General features: G+C 43.0%; 1 protein-coding gene across 2 annotated transcripts in view; it reads left to right on the top strand.

Annotated features, from left to right (window-relative positions):
- The window catches only part of LOC137433895 (protein TANC2), a 471,451-nt gene that overhangs the window by 346,773 nt on the left and 107,687 nt on the right, over positions 1-16,991 (top strand). For both annotated transcript variants that reach the window (XM_068126367.2, XM_078785948.1), the window contains one exon: positions 7,902-8,068. In XM_068126367.2, the coding sequence (XP_067982468.2) occupies positions 7,902-8,068 (167 nt within the window). The remainder of the gene's footprint in view (positions 1-7,901; positions 8,069-16,991) is intronic.

The following is a 16,991-nucleotide window of genomic DNA, read 5'->3' as shown; positions in this document are numbered from 1 at the left end:
AGGATGAAGTGCGACAAATCTTTGTGGACCCAGATGGAATTAAAGGAAGATGGAAGAGATATATGGAAATACTGTTGAATGCAGAGAATGAATGGGATGGCAACATAGAGAGTAACCCAGTTTTAGGACCGGCAGAGAAGATAACCGAGAAGGAAGTTGAGGAAGCGATAAAAGCAATGAAGAGTAGAAAAGCGGGAGGCCGACGGGAGTTGTGGGAGATATGTTGAAGGCAGCGGGAAATTGGGGTGTGAAGAGAATGACAGAGATCTGCAATCTGGTGGTGAAAGAAGTCCGCATTCCAGTGGATTGGGAACTGAGTACCCTCGTCCCTCTATACAAGGTGGAAGGTGACCCTCTGGACTGTGGCTCGTATCGAGCGATAAAGTTATTGGAGCATGGAATGAAGGTATTGGAAAGGGTGATGGAGAGGAGGATAAGGAAGAAAGTGAAGATTGACGAAATGCAGTTTGGATTTATGCCAGGAAGAGGAACGACAGACGCGCTTTTTATTGTAAGGCAGTTGCAGGAGAAGTACATGGAGAAGAGGAAGAAATTGTTTCTTGGGTTTATTGATCTGGAGAAAGCATTCGATAGGGTTCCATGTGAAGTAGTGACATGGGCATTGAGGAAGTTAGGAGTGGAGGAATGGTTGATCAGAGTAGTGATGGCAATGTACAAAAGAGCGCGCATAGCTGTAAGGACGAAGGACGGGAACAGTGGTGAGTTTGAGGTGAAGGTGGGAGTGCATCAGGGGTCGGTACTAAGTCCACTACTATTTGTAGCTGTGATGGAGGCGCTGGCTCAGAACGTAAAGGACGGTTTACCGTGGGAGTTGTTGTATGCAGATAATCTGGTGTTGATTGCAGAAAGTATGGATGGACTGAAGGAGAAGATGAACAAATCGAAGGAATGTATGGAGACAAAAGGTCTGAAGGTGAATATCAGAAAAACGAAGGTGATGTGGCAAGTGGTAAAGCATGTGGTGAGGTGGAAAGAACTGGGAAGTGGCCGTGTGCTGTGTGCAGAAGGGTGTCGGAGTGAATTCAATTCAATGTACAATGTGTGCTGAGTGGGTTCATCAAAAATGTCGTGGTTTGAGAGAGTCATTAACCAGTGTAGCAGCTACATTCAAGTGTAAGGTGCGCACAGAGCGAGCTGCAGATGGAGGAAATGTTGAGTTGGATCTTGGAAACGGTGTGAAGCTGGAAGGTGTGAAAACATTTTGTTACCTAGGATAGATGCTGAATGGAGAAGGTGGATCAGACTCGGCAACGGTTGCTAGAGTGAGATGTGCATGGAAGAAGTTTCGGGAGCTGAGTGGCGTGCTGACGAGGAGGGAAGTGTCGTTGAAGCTGAAGGGAAAGGTGTATGCTGCATGTGTGAGAAGTGTTATGATTTATTGGAGCAAGACATGGGTAATGAACGTGGAGCAGCAATGAAGGCTGGAAAGGGTGGAAATGCGAATGGTTGGGTGGATGTGTGGAGTATTTTTGAGAGAGAGGAAGACAAATGATGAATTGCGAAAGATGTTGGGAATAGAGCCTGTGATGGATGCTGTGAAGAGAAACAGTTTGAGATGGTTTGGTCATGTGTTGAGGAAGGATGAATGTGACTGGTTGAGAAGAGTGATGGAAATGAATGTAGAAGGAAGTAGAGGACGGGGAAGACCGAGAAAGACTTGGCTAAAGATGGTCGAAGAAGAAATGGGGTAAAGGGGGTTAACAAGGCGAGATGCAGAAAATAGGGCAAAATGGAGAAGATTGCCATGGGGACCGCAAGGCTAACCCCCGCTCTTGCAGGGAAAATGGCCTTAAAATGCCTGTTGTTGTTGTTGTTTTTATAGAAAATTGTGAGTTATTTGAAAAGAGTTCAAGGGTGCCAATATTTTTGGACATGACTATACGTGTATGTATATATTATGTATACTCCAGACAGCCCATTGCAGCTAAAGTCTACAAACTTACTCCCTTTAGTCTACCCTACTTAGCAACCCCTTCTCCCATTCGCTTATACCCCTCACACTTTCCCTCAAAGCCTTCATCAACTCCCACGTATTCTCCTTTTCCCACTGCCTTCTTTCCTTACACTTTGACATAGTTCCACTGAACCCAATCACTCACTTCCCGAGGTCCCTTCATCCACTCCCTCGTATATCCCTTCTCACAGTACCTTTTATACCCTAACAACCCTGAGCACAAGTTGCGGTTTTAAGTTAATTCAGTTCAGCGGTGCAAGAGAGCATAGAAAACCAACTAACAAACACCTTGAATGACCATGACAATTTCCAATGTCTATGGTTTACATGCAGGGAATTGACTATTTTACTGCATTATGACATCAGGAATAACACAACACGATACACTCACAATTCAACCTTGACAACTCCGACTAATTATGAAAAAAAACCCTTAATTTACTATCCAAATTGCTCATCCCTTTTTTGAGCACTTTATTAGCCAGACCTCTGCCTCGATCGCTCCTGACAAAAAATAACCAGGCTTCCGTACATTCTGCAAAAACATACTTACTGCTTATATGCATGTACAATACATTGTGGTTCTATAACCCCGATAATTCAAATTGTGAATACTAGAGCGTGCCCGTACGTGGGTGCAAAAAAACATGCGTGCAAACAACAACAACAAAAAAAAACTTTGAAACCACGTGGCAGTAACGACCACAGAACCCCCCCCCCTCTATTTACATGAAATGGTTTGGTCCATTCGCAAAGCCAAAGCGAACGGCTTGCGAGTACGGTAGAACCCCCCCCCCCCCCCTCTATTTACATGAAATGGTTTGGTCCATTCGCAAAGCCAAAGCGAACGGCGAATGGCTAAATCGCCATAGCTCGGTAACTACTTGTCCGATTAATTTCAAACCTTGAAAAGGCACATCCTCAGGTCCCCAGCAATATACCTGGCAAGTTTCAAGTATATCGGACCGGTAGTTGTCGAGAAACAGCGGTCACAGACACACAGACACACACACAGACACACACACAGACATACACACATACACACAGAGATTACTGGAATTATAGATAGATGAAACTTCAAAAGACATCTTAATTTTACCAGAAAACCACCATGATGGAAGCATTATTTTTACGGCAGAGCCCATCGGGCAGAGCGGTCCAGAACAGTTTGTCCATCTGTATGTATATGTATGTATGTATGTATGTATGTATGTATGTATGTATGTATGTACGTACGTATGTACGTGTACGTACCCTCAAACGTATACCAATCAGAGCTGAGGATCTGGTCACATGACAGGGTGATGTGATTACAGCTGATGTCATTACGACGTACAACGGCTGACTCCACACTCCGGCATTTTGATTCCAATGTCGTTCATGCTGAACATATCGTTGAACCTGTTATATATCACAATCGCCATGCTCTACCTTTATGTTTTTCATTCAGTGTGAAACACAAACAAACCGATTGTTAAAATGACTTTGAAATATCGAAAGCATCGATGTTACGTCTCTTCCAACAATACGGTACGTATAGGCCTTAGGCGTTATGACTCGCCGTCCACTTCGGACAAATTAAACCCAGGTTTCTTAATACAGTGGTATCATTTCAGTAGTATCGTTTTCGTAATAATAATAATATTATAGTAAATATTACCATAACACTTTGATCCCAATGTCGTGAATGGAAAGTTGATGGATTGAAGTGGTGTAAAAGCGGAAGTAAGGAATTCAACCTCGGTTTTTTAAAAATAATATAATTTTCGTAATAATAACATAACGTTATTATTATAGTAAATCTAATCGTAACACTAATCCCTTTGTAGTGACTGCAAACATACTGGAGGTTAAATGTATATCTTATATATTTAAAAGTCGCGGAAGTTTTGTGTCAGGCCGTCATGCTACGTTATTATGTATATGATGTCATTACGGCGTAAACACCCGCTCACTTCGAGAAGGCAGGAAAGGTCATTCCTCTTTGGGGTATATAGATTACAGTCTCTCGTTGATCGGGTCACAAGAACATTGGGTGTGTGTTCATTTACCAAGTTTCTTGTGGAGAGATCGCCAAGTGGTTAAAGCATTCGAGCAAGCACTCCATTCAAAACCGTTAAGTAACGGCTGGCTTGGCAAGCGCTAGCTAGCTGCTTGGTAAATGAGCACACCTTCAACCCTTGTGGGGTATATAGATTACAGTAGATCTTCACTCAGTTCTGTAAGTAAAACTTACCTCATGGATGTCGGGATTCCTCCAAATTTCTTTGTTTAATGTTATAAACAGCATTGGCGACAGTTAAAAAACCTAATAATATGTGTTTGTGGTTTATAATATTTTACAAGCTCGGCTGCGCCGCTGTTAGACTTTTGGTCTTGTTTTTCTTCAAATTGTTGGGAACTTTCCACACTCGTGGAAGGAATTCTGTGCAGTCATGTGACTATATCATTGTAAAACAATGCACAGAAAGCAATCATCTTAAGTAAGCAGAATCTCTCTGAACCCGGGCACATTCTTCCGCATACCAGTTCGTTCGGCAAACTGTCTGTGCTTTGCTTCACATTTTGTCCCTGTTAAACCTAGAACTATGGCCTCCCAGTGGGCATGCTCATGCAGTTTTCATAGAAAGTTGGTGCTTGACAGCGTGACGTGTCAAGGGCACGTGACTTATCTGTTATTTCAATCACTATCCAGACTCGCCAAGAGAAAATTGAGCCTTCTTTAAAAAGCAATTTCTGTGCAGCCAGTCATTTTTAAAGAAAAACCGTGAAGTCTTTTGCTCACATTAAAAGTTATGACATCGTTCACCGCACACACGGGCCATGTTAATTCGCAACACTCAATTTACTGATATTTATCCTTTTGTGGACAGTAAAGGACATTTCTGAATAATCTTCTTCAAAATACATTGCTTTGAGAATATTTGTGGCTTTGCTTATCTAATCTGGACTCTTTTTTTTTTACGAGACGTTCAATTCAAGCCACCCTGAGCAAGACATATTTGACTGTGCTAACATACAGAGACCAAGCCTCTTGGAAGAGCTAGATGACAGAGGATGGAGTATAACCTCATGGCAATGGGGCAATAGGGAAAAGATAAACATGTGATATTGAAGCAGTTAAGGTTGTGAGGGTATACAATTCGTGTCTACATGGTCATGGAATTGTGTATTTCTGCGGCTTTCAGACATTATCTAATCCATCTAAGTTTCAACTCATTTCATCGTATTATAGAAATGCATCTAAGTTTCACATCATCTCTTTGTATTGCAGAAATACAATAAATCTGGTGTACAAAGATAATTATGTGGGTCTATAAATTAAAATTTTCAATCTATTCTCTAAATGAAGGCTTTAGCTCCTCTATTGCCGTAGTCGCGCCTTTGCATCGTTTCCTCAACCGTCATGAACACTAATTGCTCATCAGTAGGAGAATCTCACTTACTTTTGGAAGTATACGTTAACAATCCTGCCGGTATGGGATAGTATATATTCATGAGTTCCATAGCGCAAGGAACAGATAGCAGATTTGCACGTACATACAGTATGTGGTGTGTGTACATACACACACACATGTATTTTATACAGTCACGTGAAAAAGTAAGTACACCCCATGTAAAGTTTTGACTTTATTCAACATATTTCAACATACAGCTACTTGATCTTCATTTCAACAATATTGACAGATAAAGGTGATATAATATAACAAATATCATGAAACATTTACATTTTGTAGTCCATTGTATAATTTAAATAAACATAAATGAAAATTTCTCATGTGGAAAAAGTAAGTACACCCTGACACTTATCACTACTTCAAATACCTAAAATTAGAATCAGGTGCACCAGCTCAGGTGCAAATGATTAGAACATCGTTAGAGAGGATCTTGGAGGAACCTGTCTTATTTAAACCTCAGACATTTCGTTTGGATTGCTCTTTGTTGTTGCAGTGTGCGGCGTCACCATGCCTAGATCAAAAGATCTCTCTCAGGCCTTCAGAAAGAAGGTTATAAATGCCTACGAGTCTGATAAGGGATTTAAAAAGATCTGCAAACAATTTGAAATCAATCATTCGACTGTCCGGAAGATCATCGACAAGTGGAGAAGATTCCAAACAACTGCCAACTTGTTCAGGCCAGGCCGCCCCAGCAAGTTCAGCCCGAGAGCAGACCGCAAGATGCTTTACAGAAGTCTCGAAGAACCCCAGAATGTCATCACGGGACCTACAGGTAGCTCTTGCCACTGTTGATGTCAAAGTGCACGAGTCTAACATTAGAAAGAGGCTGCACAAATTTGATCTACATGGGAGGTGTGCCAGGAGGAAACCTTTGCTGTCCTGAAAGAACATCAGGGCAAGACTAAAGTTTGCCAATGAACACCTAGGCAAAGACCAGCACTTCTGGAACAATGTGCTCTGGACAGATGAGTCAAAGGTAGAGCTATTTGGCCACAGTACCAGAAGACATGTTTGGCGAAAACCAAAGACAGCATTTGACCACAAGAACCTGATACCAACTGTAAAGCATGGTGGTGGAAATATTATGGTTTAGGGCAGCTTTGCTGCATCAGGGCCTGGGCAGCTCACCATCATAGAATCCACTATGAATTCTTCATTGTACCAGAGGGTGCTTGAGGATAATGTGAGGCCATCTGTCTGAAAGTTGAAGCTCAACCGAAGGTGGACCTCGCAACATGACAATGACCGAAACATACCAGTAAATCCACCAATGAATGGCTGAAAAGAAAAATGGAGGGTTCTGGAATGGACAAGTCAAAGCCCGGATCTAAATCCCATCGAGATGTTGTGGGGGGATTTGAAACGAGCTGTGCATGCAAGAAACCCCTCAAACATCGCCAGCTGAAAGAATTCTGCATGGAGGAGTGGGCAAAAATTTCTCCCAGTCGATGTTAGCGACTGGTGAACAGTTATTTGAAACGCCTACTTGAGGTTGTTTCTGCCAAAGGGGGCAATACCACCTATTAGAGCCAAGGGTGTACTTACTTTTTCCACATGCGAAATTTGCATTTATGTTTATTTAAATTATACAATGGACTACAAAATGTAAATGTTCATGATATTTGTTATATTATATCACCGTTATCTATCAATATTGTTGAAATGAAGATCAAATAGCTGTATGTAGAAATATGTTGAAAAAGTCAAAACTTTACATGGGGTGTACTTACCTTTTCACGTGACTGTGTGTGTGTGTGTGTGTGTGTGTGTGTGTGTGTGTGTGTGTGTGTATGTATATATATATGTATATATATATATGTATATATATATATATATATATATATATATATATATATTTATATTATATATATATATTCATATTATATATATATATATATATATATATATATATATATATATATATATATATATATATATATATATATATATATATATATATATATATATATATATATATATATATACATATATATATATATATATATATATATATATATATATATATATATATATATATATATATATATATATATATATAATTTCAAAACACACCTGCTCACAAGTGTGCCTCACAGACCGGGTCCTCAGTCGAGGTCCTCAGCATCATCCCGTTTCGGCCCTTCAACCTCGATACAGTCAGCTAAGGTGGGCCAGAAGGGACACATGCCTCCACATGGAGCAGCTGCAGCTGGATGCGTGCATACCCAGATGAGATTATGTTTTTTAACTATTATCCAAAAAGTTGTGCTTGGAGAGTCAACACATCAATGTATTGACATTAATTAAGAATCGTGTGAGAGACACCATTCTATTAGATCAAATTTCAAAACATTTTTCCTTGTTTAACTCATCTTTATCTTCATTCCTCTGTCCCTCCATTTTGTTTCCCAACTATGCATCACCTTCTCCTCCATTCTGCCCCCAAATCCTTCTTCTCTACTGCTCAGATCATAAAATATCAGAAGAAGACCTCCTGGTGCTTGTCGACGGCCTGAACGAGGCCGAATTCCACAAGCCCGACAGAGGGGACACCATCGCATCCTTCCTTACCAAAGCACTTAGCAAGCTTCCTACCTGGATCAAACTTTTACTCACAGTGCGCACAAAACAACAGGTTTGGATTACCCCGTTCGTGGGTTGAATATGCCAAGCAGCACACTCATTTGCAGGTTGTTTGCACTCGATTGTAAACAGAGCAAGAAATATAATGTAATCGGGAATGTGCACTTTTCAATATCACCTACCGCCATCGACCTCATCAGAATTTTTAATTAACATCAAATTCCAAGAAAGATGGAATTTTCCTTTTATAGTCCAGCGGATAAGCTCAGAATTGTTCAAATAATGATCGAAGCATGAAATTTGGCATACAATAATTTTATTATATGTAAAATCATAAAAACAAGACCCACTTCGGATCTTGCCCCTCAAAAATATTATTATGATTTCAAAAATATCACTGTCTTGTAATAATGTTGAGACATGAAGTCTTAGTGAACAGCCTATTTAAATACAGGTATAACAATGTTGTTAAAATGTTTTGGTAAGACTTAAAAGTATGTTTGAGAAGATAAAAAAGTGTGTTACTTTATAGTAAAATATTGTAAAATATACTTCTCTTTTACAATAAACACCCACCCCTTTCCATTTCTCTCGCCCCCCCCCCCCCCCATCCACCCTCCCCCGGATTCTCCTCCTTATGGTTTCTCCACCGTTCCTCCCCTTCACAGTTTCCCCCCCACCTCTCACCCCCTCTCGATTCCGCCCCCAAACCCACCACTCCCCTCTGGCCTCCCCTGCCATCCTGGTCCCTCCTGGCTCCTCCCTCCCCTCCCCCCTCCCACAATTCTGTACCCTCACTGCTTCACCTCCCCCCCCCCCCACCCGCACCTCCCAGCTTTGCCTCCACCCTATCCCTCCCCCCGCTCCCCAGTGTTGGCCCCGCCACACATCCCCCAAGCTCTGCCCCAACCCCAGATCGAGACTGCTCCAACAGATCCTTCATAAACCGAAAAGGGTTTTTTTTGTTTGTTTGTTTTTTGTATACAAGATCGAGGCTCGTGTAAGAGCTAACATCAATCACAAAAAAAAACGGACACACAAAACATACAATAAAGGGAGACAAGATGGGGAGAGGGAGGGAAGCACACAAGTACAACAGCAGAGAACAGGGACATCGGGAGATCTGTGGGAGGGAGAGGGCTTGGGAGGAGGAGGCATTGGAAGGCGAGGGGGGGAGGGGTGGGAGAGGTATAAAACACATGGACACTGCTAGCACTTCCAGGAAAGAAGTCGGTATTTCAAAAAAGTGGATCTGGGGGTGAATTAACGGGGGTGGAAGAGTTCAAATTTTTGGATGGGGGTCAAATGAACCTGCATTTGATGATACTCATCATCTAATACATCTAAGTACTAAATACATCTAAGTGGACCAATGAACATAAGAGGTGGTGAACAGCTGTTTTAAAGACCTCGAGGGAGGAGTGGGATAGAAGAGAGCGAGGGAGTTTGTTCCAGAGGTGGGAGTAAAGAGGAATGAAGGAGTGAAGGTGAGCAGACAGTCTTGATTTTGGCAATTTCACCAGAAGAGGGATGCTGGCAGATCTTGTGCTACCTGTAGGAATATTGATTCTCAAATAACCTCTTTCTCTTCCTCTGCCTCTCCTTTCTTCGCCTCTTCCCTCCCCCTGCAGCTTCTGCTTAGCTCCACACCCCCTCCCCCTCCTCAGCTTTGCCCCAGCCCCCACACCCTCCCAGCTTCATCCCAGCCCTGCTCCCTGCCATATTCTTCCCGCACTGCTCCTGCTTCTAGCTCCTTTCCACATTCCTGCACCCTACCAGCAACTCCTCTTCACCTGCCCAAATGTGTCAACCTCAAACATACAAGGCCTCTGCTCTGACATGACAAATCTCTCAATCATGCTGCCAATAAAACAGACATTATCTCTTTAACAGTATCCTTCCTATAAAATCATTCCTTTCCACCAACGACCTAATCTCAGATCATCAATTCTCTGGAAAATCCTCTTTATTGTTTTGCTGATGACTCCAACCTCTGCCATGTCATCCCTCATCTTTCTGATGGATAGACAGCAGCCTCTTTCCTCTATTAAGACCTTCACAATATCACAAACCAGACAAACACTTAGAATATGCCTTTCAACCCTGACAAGTCTCACTTTCTCTCTCTCTCTGTCTCTCTCCTTCTCAAAAGCACCATATGGCAAACCCTCCCATCTACTTTCTCAGCAACCCTCCCAAGGAAGTTCAGTCGCTCTAACTCGTGGGTTTTTCAGCCATGAACTTTTTTGGGCAAACCACATTTCAAAGTTGACATGAATTGCAAGTCTCTGACTGAGCATCCTCCATCGTGCAAAGTCCTACCTTGGCACACCTAAACTCTTATCCACCTACAAGACCTTCATTCGGGCAGCTTGATGGAGTACTGCTTGGAGTACTGCTCTACCCTCTGGGTTGGCTCCCCTGCTTCACATATTACTCAGCTTGACGTTGTGAAAACCAAGGCCTTCAAGATTATTGGAATCCCCTGTGCTGAAACTGAGTCTATGGGCCTATCACATCGCCATTGTAGTCAAGTCGGTGGTCTCTCTGTCTTCTACCGCCTCCTTTCTGGTCTTGCACCCTGTGCCCTCTCCCCCCAGGTTTTTTCAGGGCTCGCATGGTCCACCATCGACTCCCTTCTGGTGAAACTCCCAAAATCCAAAACCACTACTCACCTCCACTCATATGTTCCTCTATTTCCCCACCTGTGGAACCAATTTCCACATTCACTTAAATTTCATTGTTCCCTCCAGGTCTTCAAGACAACTGTTTAAACCATTTCAGACCCTCAATGCAGAGCCATATTTTCTACACCAATTACACCTCCTCCTTCTTGTGGAAGTTGTTTTTTTGTTTGTTTTTTTACCTCCAGATATCCGTCCTTCCATACTCCCTACCCCTCATTGTTACCCACCTCCCTTGTTTGTCCATCTCCATCTATTTTGTCCCTCCTCCCAGCTGTTGACATTTCCCTGTTCTCTTTCTCCTGTTCCTATGTTCTGTTGCATTGTGATCCATTCTGTGCTCTGGCTCTTCCATGAGCCTTGACTCTGCATACAAAAAAGTCAAGGATTTTGTTGCTCTAACTGACACTAAGCATTTTGGGTAACCTATTGATATTCATAATTTAGTTCCCTAAGTGTTTATCTTTGAATAACACAAGTAATGTCTAAATGCATACATGTCATCACAAATTTACTCCTGATGATGACAGTTCCCAGCGCAATGCCAGAGAGATGTACATTGAAGTCTCACCCAACAGCACTTGCACAAAACCCTGCAGGCTTTCCGAAATCCACAGTGAATTATTTCATGACATGACGTTGAAGCCACAGTTAGGGTGGACCACACTGGTGTCCATCTGTCACCTGTCCAATCCCATCGGCAGTCACCCGGGCTTGGCAGGACTGGACCGGGAAACAAGGCTAGTTGTCCCCAGATATAGCCTGCTTGGAAGGTGGCTCTCTTGATGTGTTCGCAAAGTGCAGCTTGGCTAGGAGGGACGTTTTTGATGGTCCTCAGGCTTTCGGCAAAAAGTGTTTGACGTGCTTCATTGACTCAGCTTGATGAACATGTGCAGCTATACAAAAATACAGCAAATCGTTCACTTTCCTCCATATCCTTGTCTGAGACTGCCTGTGGACTTGTTGATAGATTGCAGAACACGCTTAACAGATGGAAATGTCTTACATGTGTCATATGCTGATTTCTTGCCTTGTCTACAGAAGGATGATACAGTAGTAGTAGGAAAATGGGGGGTCTGAAGCACAAAATAATTTGACATTGAAGTCAATGGAGAAAATTAAGGATAATTATTGACTCACTGGATTTTCAACTCGATTTTATCCTCAAGATTTCACGATGTTCAACATACATTCACTGATGTTCATTCTCACTCACTACGTTAGTTCAAGACACCCCATTTTCCTACTACTCGTGGTGGAAAGGGGACTGCATTTGATGATACTCACTAAGTGGACCAATGAATAATTGTTTATGTTTTGTTTTCGGGAATAATTTAATTTTCTTATAACACTCATCACCATCAAGTATATTAACAAACAATATGTTGGAACTTGGTTCTTTGTACAAGTATCTTTGTTGAGCAGAGAGGAAATGGCTAAATCAGCAAGAAAATTTTATTTTTAGCAAAGAAGCATCTACAAATATTACCTTACAAATGGAGCACTGTTATAATACAGAGAAACCCCTAACAATTATGAAGTTAAAAAAGTTTGTCAATAAACCTAAATCTATTTAGGAGGCTGTGGAACAATGTGATAGATACTTTAAAACAGCTCTAAATAACTCCTTTAAGAAATCAACGCCACTAACTATTAGACTTGGGTGCTCAATACAAGGTGAAATGAGGAACCCATTCTTAAGAACAACTCTTAGACTACTAAATAATTATGAAGAGTTTCTTGAGAGTGGTCTCATAGAAGAGCTATTCAGGATTGAGGAGGATTGTAGTCCAGGAATAAGGTATATTTCTATATTCCTAACCCCCAAACAACAACATTAATCCTCCCATCCCTGTATTGTAGTGGATTGTGAAGTGTCAACCAATTGCTTTCAAGGGTATTATCTGCTTACCTGTGTCTTTTGTAATTCCTGTGAATAAAATGAACATAAAATCTCTTCTCCTTTTAAATCATATAATTTGTAAGTCCAAAGAATTGTAGTTTGTACATCAACATTACAATTGTACAATACAATTGTACAAAGAATTGTACATCAACAATTTTAAAGAGTTTATTAGTCCATCTCTTTGTATAACCTTTCTCAAAATGACTTTTCCATCTATATATTCTTACAATATCACCAACTTTGAACTTTGGCTTTCTCAGATTAATCTCCTTTTCGTATTCTAATTTTGAAAATGTTTCCGATGGTTTTGATTTTGTTGATGAATGAACTGTATTATTGTAATTATCTACAATGTATATTCTTACCCTTCCGTTTCCGGTCTTGCTGGCGAGGGTTCGTTTTTTCGCAGCTCCACACGCTCTCCATCGAAATCGAAGTTAAGTAATTGTTCCCATTTTGTATTTTCGTTAAAACTGTATTTATTTTATGGTGTATGTACGTATATTGTCCCGACAAAGATTTTCGGTGCAAATCTTTCATACCTGTATTGAAAATCGTGTTAATTCATGTCGTCTTGAGGCCTTGTACAGTGTACACTGTACAACCTTGAGGCTTTGTTTTTCTCTCAGCGCCTGTCGTTTGTGATCCAATAACTTTCGTTCTCTGTTTTCCTAGTCTTTCCACCCCAAAGCCGACTTCCTTATGTAAATCTCAACTCAAAAAAAAAAAAAAAAAAGACATTACCTTCTCTGTGCTCATTCGTTTATTCATTCTTATTCGTTCGTTCGTTCTTCGACCACGTGTTTCTCCCCCATTTCCCCAGATAGATTGTCAAATTTCAACTCGTTATTTTATCGTCCATGCGATATTGTTTGATTATAGTTAGTTTTGGTTTGAATTTCCTCTAACTCGTAATTAATTAATCGTGTTCTGCTCCTCGTGTGTGGCCTTGTAGTTGTACCCCCATCGGTGTTTTGTTAACTTAAGCGTGTTTTGCTTGGCTCTTGGTTTTTTCCCTTCTACCCCGAACATAATACTCTGTCTAACGTTCTAAATCCCCCCCCCCCCCCCCCAAAAAAACAAAAACATTTATTTTATTTCTCCACGTGTACTGTTGTCTCATCCTGTATTTTCTGTCCAGGTGTGCTGTTCGCCCCGCCCCCATTATCTCCTTGCCATCCACCGTTTGCCCTGTTCACGTGACTCGTGGTGGTCCCTCTCGGCTCTCCCCCCGTTGGTATTTTTGTGCATATAAGATTGTTCACGTTTCTGTTTAAATATTATTTAAATATGTTTAACCTTTCCCCTTCTGTGTTTTATTCAGTGGTATATTACAACACGCTGTTTTTCTTCCTATTTAAAAGGCTTTTCTCAATTTCCTCTCCAACTCATTCCACTTCAAAAAAAAGAAATTCAATATCTTATACGTCTCCCTCACTACATGGTCTAAATTCACATTCATTCCATCCCTCCTCCATCGTTCTGAATCGGATTGCTAACTTGAAAATCACAACAAACCCAATTTGTTATCAATGTTCGTCTTTCATTAATCATCCACTTTCTAAACTCCCCTCTTGCCCCTCCCATCCAAATCCCCCCCCCCTTGCACCTACACTCCTAAACTCCCCCCTTGCCCCTCCACTCTTAAACTCCCCCCTTGCCCCTCCACTCCTGAACTCCCCCCTTGCCCTTCCCCTCCTAAACTCCCCCCTTGCCCCTCCCCTCCTAATCCCCCCCTTGCCCCTCCACTCCTGATCTCCCCCCTTGCCCTTCCCCTCCGAAACTCCCCCCTTGCCCCTCCCCTCCAAATCCCCCCCCCCTTGCCCCTACACTCCTAAACTCCCCCCTTGCCCCTCCACTTCTAAACTTCCCCCTTGCCCCTTCCCTCCAAAACTCCCCCCTTGCCCCTCCCCTCCTAAACTCCCCCCTCACTCCTCCCCTTCAAAACTCCCCCCCAATCCCTCCCATTCAATTCTCCCCCCATACCATTCCTCTCCAATTCTCCCTCCTCCCCCCTCCTCCTCCAAGCTGCCTCCTCCCCACTTCGTCTCCCTTCTATCTCATACCTCCACCCCCCCAAACCTTCTACTTTCCTCTGCCCCCCCTCAAACAACCCCTCACTGTGCCTCATCCCTTCACCATCAAACCTTTCATCCTCCTCATCCTTCCCTTTCTTGGAACTCTTCTGCAACATCTGACAGACTATCAACTGCTCTCCCTACCTCCCCCTCTCATCCTTCATATTACCCTACTCCTCCCCTCCCCTGTCCTGTACCCGATGCTCCTCCTCTCTCTTCATTAACGGTATGGACCTCAAACATCCGGGGCCTTCGCTCAAACCTGACTGATCTCTCCATACAGGTTGCTTCTGACAATCCAGACTTGATCTGCTTAACAGAGACTTTCCTCCTTCAAGATGTCTCTGATTCCTTAATATCTCTTCCTGGTTACTCCCTCCTCCGGTATGATAGACCTGAGCCTCGGCCTGGTGGTGGGGTGGCTATCTTTGTCAAAAACTCTCTTCCTCCTCACCCGCAGGAGTACCTCTGGTTACGGCTTCCCCTTCGCTCCCACTTTGTTCATATGTGTGTTGTACCGTCCAACAAACAGTGATGACTCCATCTACATCTCGCTGTCTGATAATATGGACCAACTTCTATCTACCCATCCCAACTCTCTCTTCCTCATATTTGGTGATTTCAATTGTCACCATGCCAGTTGGCTGGGTGTGGGTACCTCTCTCACCAGCCATGGCACCTCAGCAAAGGACTTCTGTGACTCACTGGGATTGACACAATCTGTCAATTTCCCGACCCGGATCTCAGCCAATGGAGTATCTTCTCTTCTAGACTTGGTTATGACAAACTTCCCTGCTAATGTCTGCTGCTCTTCTTCTGCTCCAATCGGTTCTTCTGATCATGTGCTTGTCAAAGTGGACATCTCTCTGGCCATTCTCAGAGAGCCTCCTCAGCGTCGACGAGTCTGGCATTTCACTCAGGCCGACTGGGACGGTCTTCAAGCAGCCATCAATCGTCTGGATTGGTCTCCCATCTCCACTGCCTCTGACATCAATTCTTCCTGGGAATTCTTCCAAAGCAAACTGATCTCTCTCATGCACAGATTTATCCCATCTCGCCTTCAGTTGTCTTACCCTTCCTCCCGTCCATGGTACACTGAATCTTGTGGTGAGGCAGTTGCCCTGAAACAACTTGCCTTTGCCTCTTGGAAGGCTAATCCAACTGAAGGCAATCTCAGTTCCTTCCACCAAGCTCGGAACAAGTGTGTGTCTACCCTCAGGAGTGCCAGGAAGCACTATCTCTCCTCACTCAAGAATGAACTCTCAAACCTGTCTCCTTCCTCCAAATCCTGGTGGCGTCTGGTCAAATCCGTTTCTGGTGTTTGTTCCCCCTCCATCCCCTCCCTTACCTCAAATGGCCACACAGTTGACATCGCACCTGACAAAGCCGAATGCTTCAACTCTGTGTTCGCCTCAAAATCCTTAGTCCCAAACCCATCTCTCTCTGTTCCCACCTTTCCCAGTCGAACCCAACTGCTCCTGGACTCTGTGTCCTTCTCTCCTGACAAGGTGGAGGAGTTTTTGTCAAACCTCGACTCTGATTCTGCAACTGGACCAGACGGCATCAGCCCACGGGTCCTAAAATCCTGCTCTGCCGCTCTATCTCACCCTCTCTCTGTTATTTTCACCCTATCTTTTGCTCAAGGTCATCTGCCAGCATCCTGGAAATCAGCTAACATTACCGCTTTACACAAAAAAGGTGCAAAAACAGATCCTTGCAACTACAGACCAATCAGCCTGCTCCCAATTATCAGCAAAGTCATGGAATCCATCATTGCTTCGGATATGAAATATTTCCTCTTCTCCAATGGCTTGATCTCTGATCATCAATTTGGTTTCAGACCAGGTCACTCTACTCTGGACATGCTGCTTCTGCTGTCTCAACAATGGATGGAGGTCCTCAATGCCAAACAGGAAATCAGAGCTGTCTCCCTTGACATATCACGGGCCTTTGATACGGTCTGGCACCCAGCTCTGCTCACCAAACTCTCCTCCTATGGTATCCATGGAAATCTCCATGCATGGCTTGCGGACTTCCTCTCTGGTCGTAGTCAACGTGTGGCCCTGAATGGATTTCTCTCATCTCCCCTTCCTGTTCAGGCTGGAGTTCCCCAAGGAAGTGTGCTGGGCCCTGTGCTTTTTCTGGTCTTTATCAATGATCTCTCCGACTCTCTGGAAAATCCTCTCTATCTCTTTGCTGATGACTCCACTCTCTGCTGCTCCATTCCTCTTCCCTCAGATCGGCAGTCTGCAGCCTCCTCACTCTCTGAAGACCTGGACAAAATCACAGACTGGTCAAACAAGTGGA

The sequence above is a fragment of the Myxine glutinosa genome, chromosome 10, assembly GCF_964187855.1.
Source record: "Myxine glutinosa chromosome 10, kmMyxGlut1.1, whole genome shotgun sequence".
Taxonomy (NCBI): Eukaryota; Metazoa; Chordata; class Myxini; order Myxiniformes; family Myxinidae; genus Myxine; species Myxine glutinosa.
Note: the sequence above shows the minus strand (reverse complement) of the source record. Positions and strands in the feature narration are given on the sequence as shown.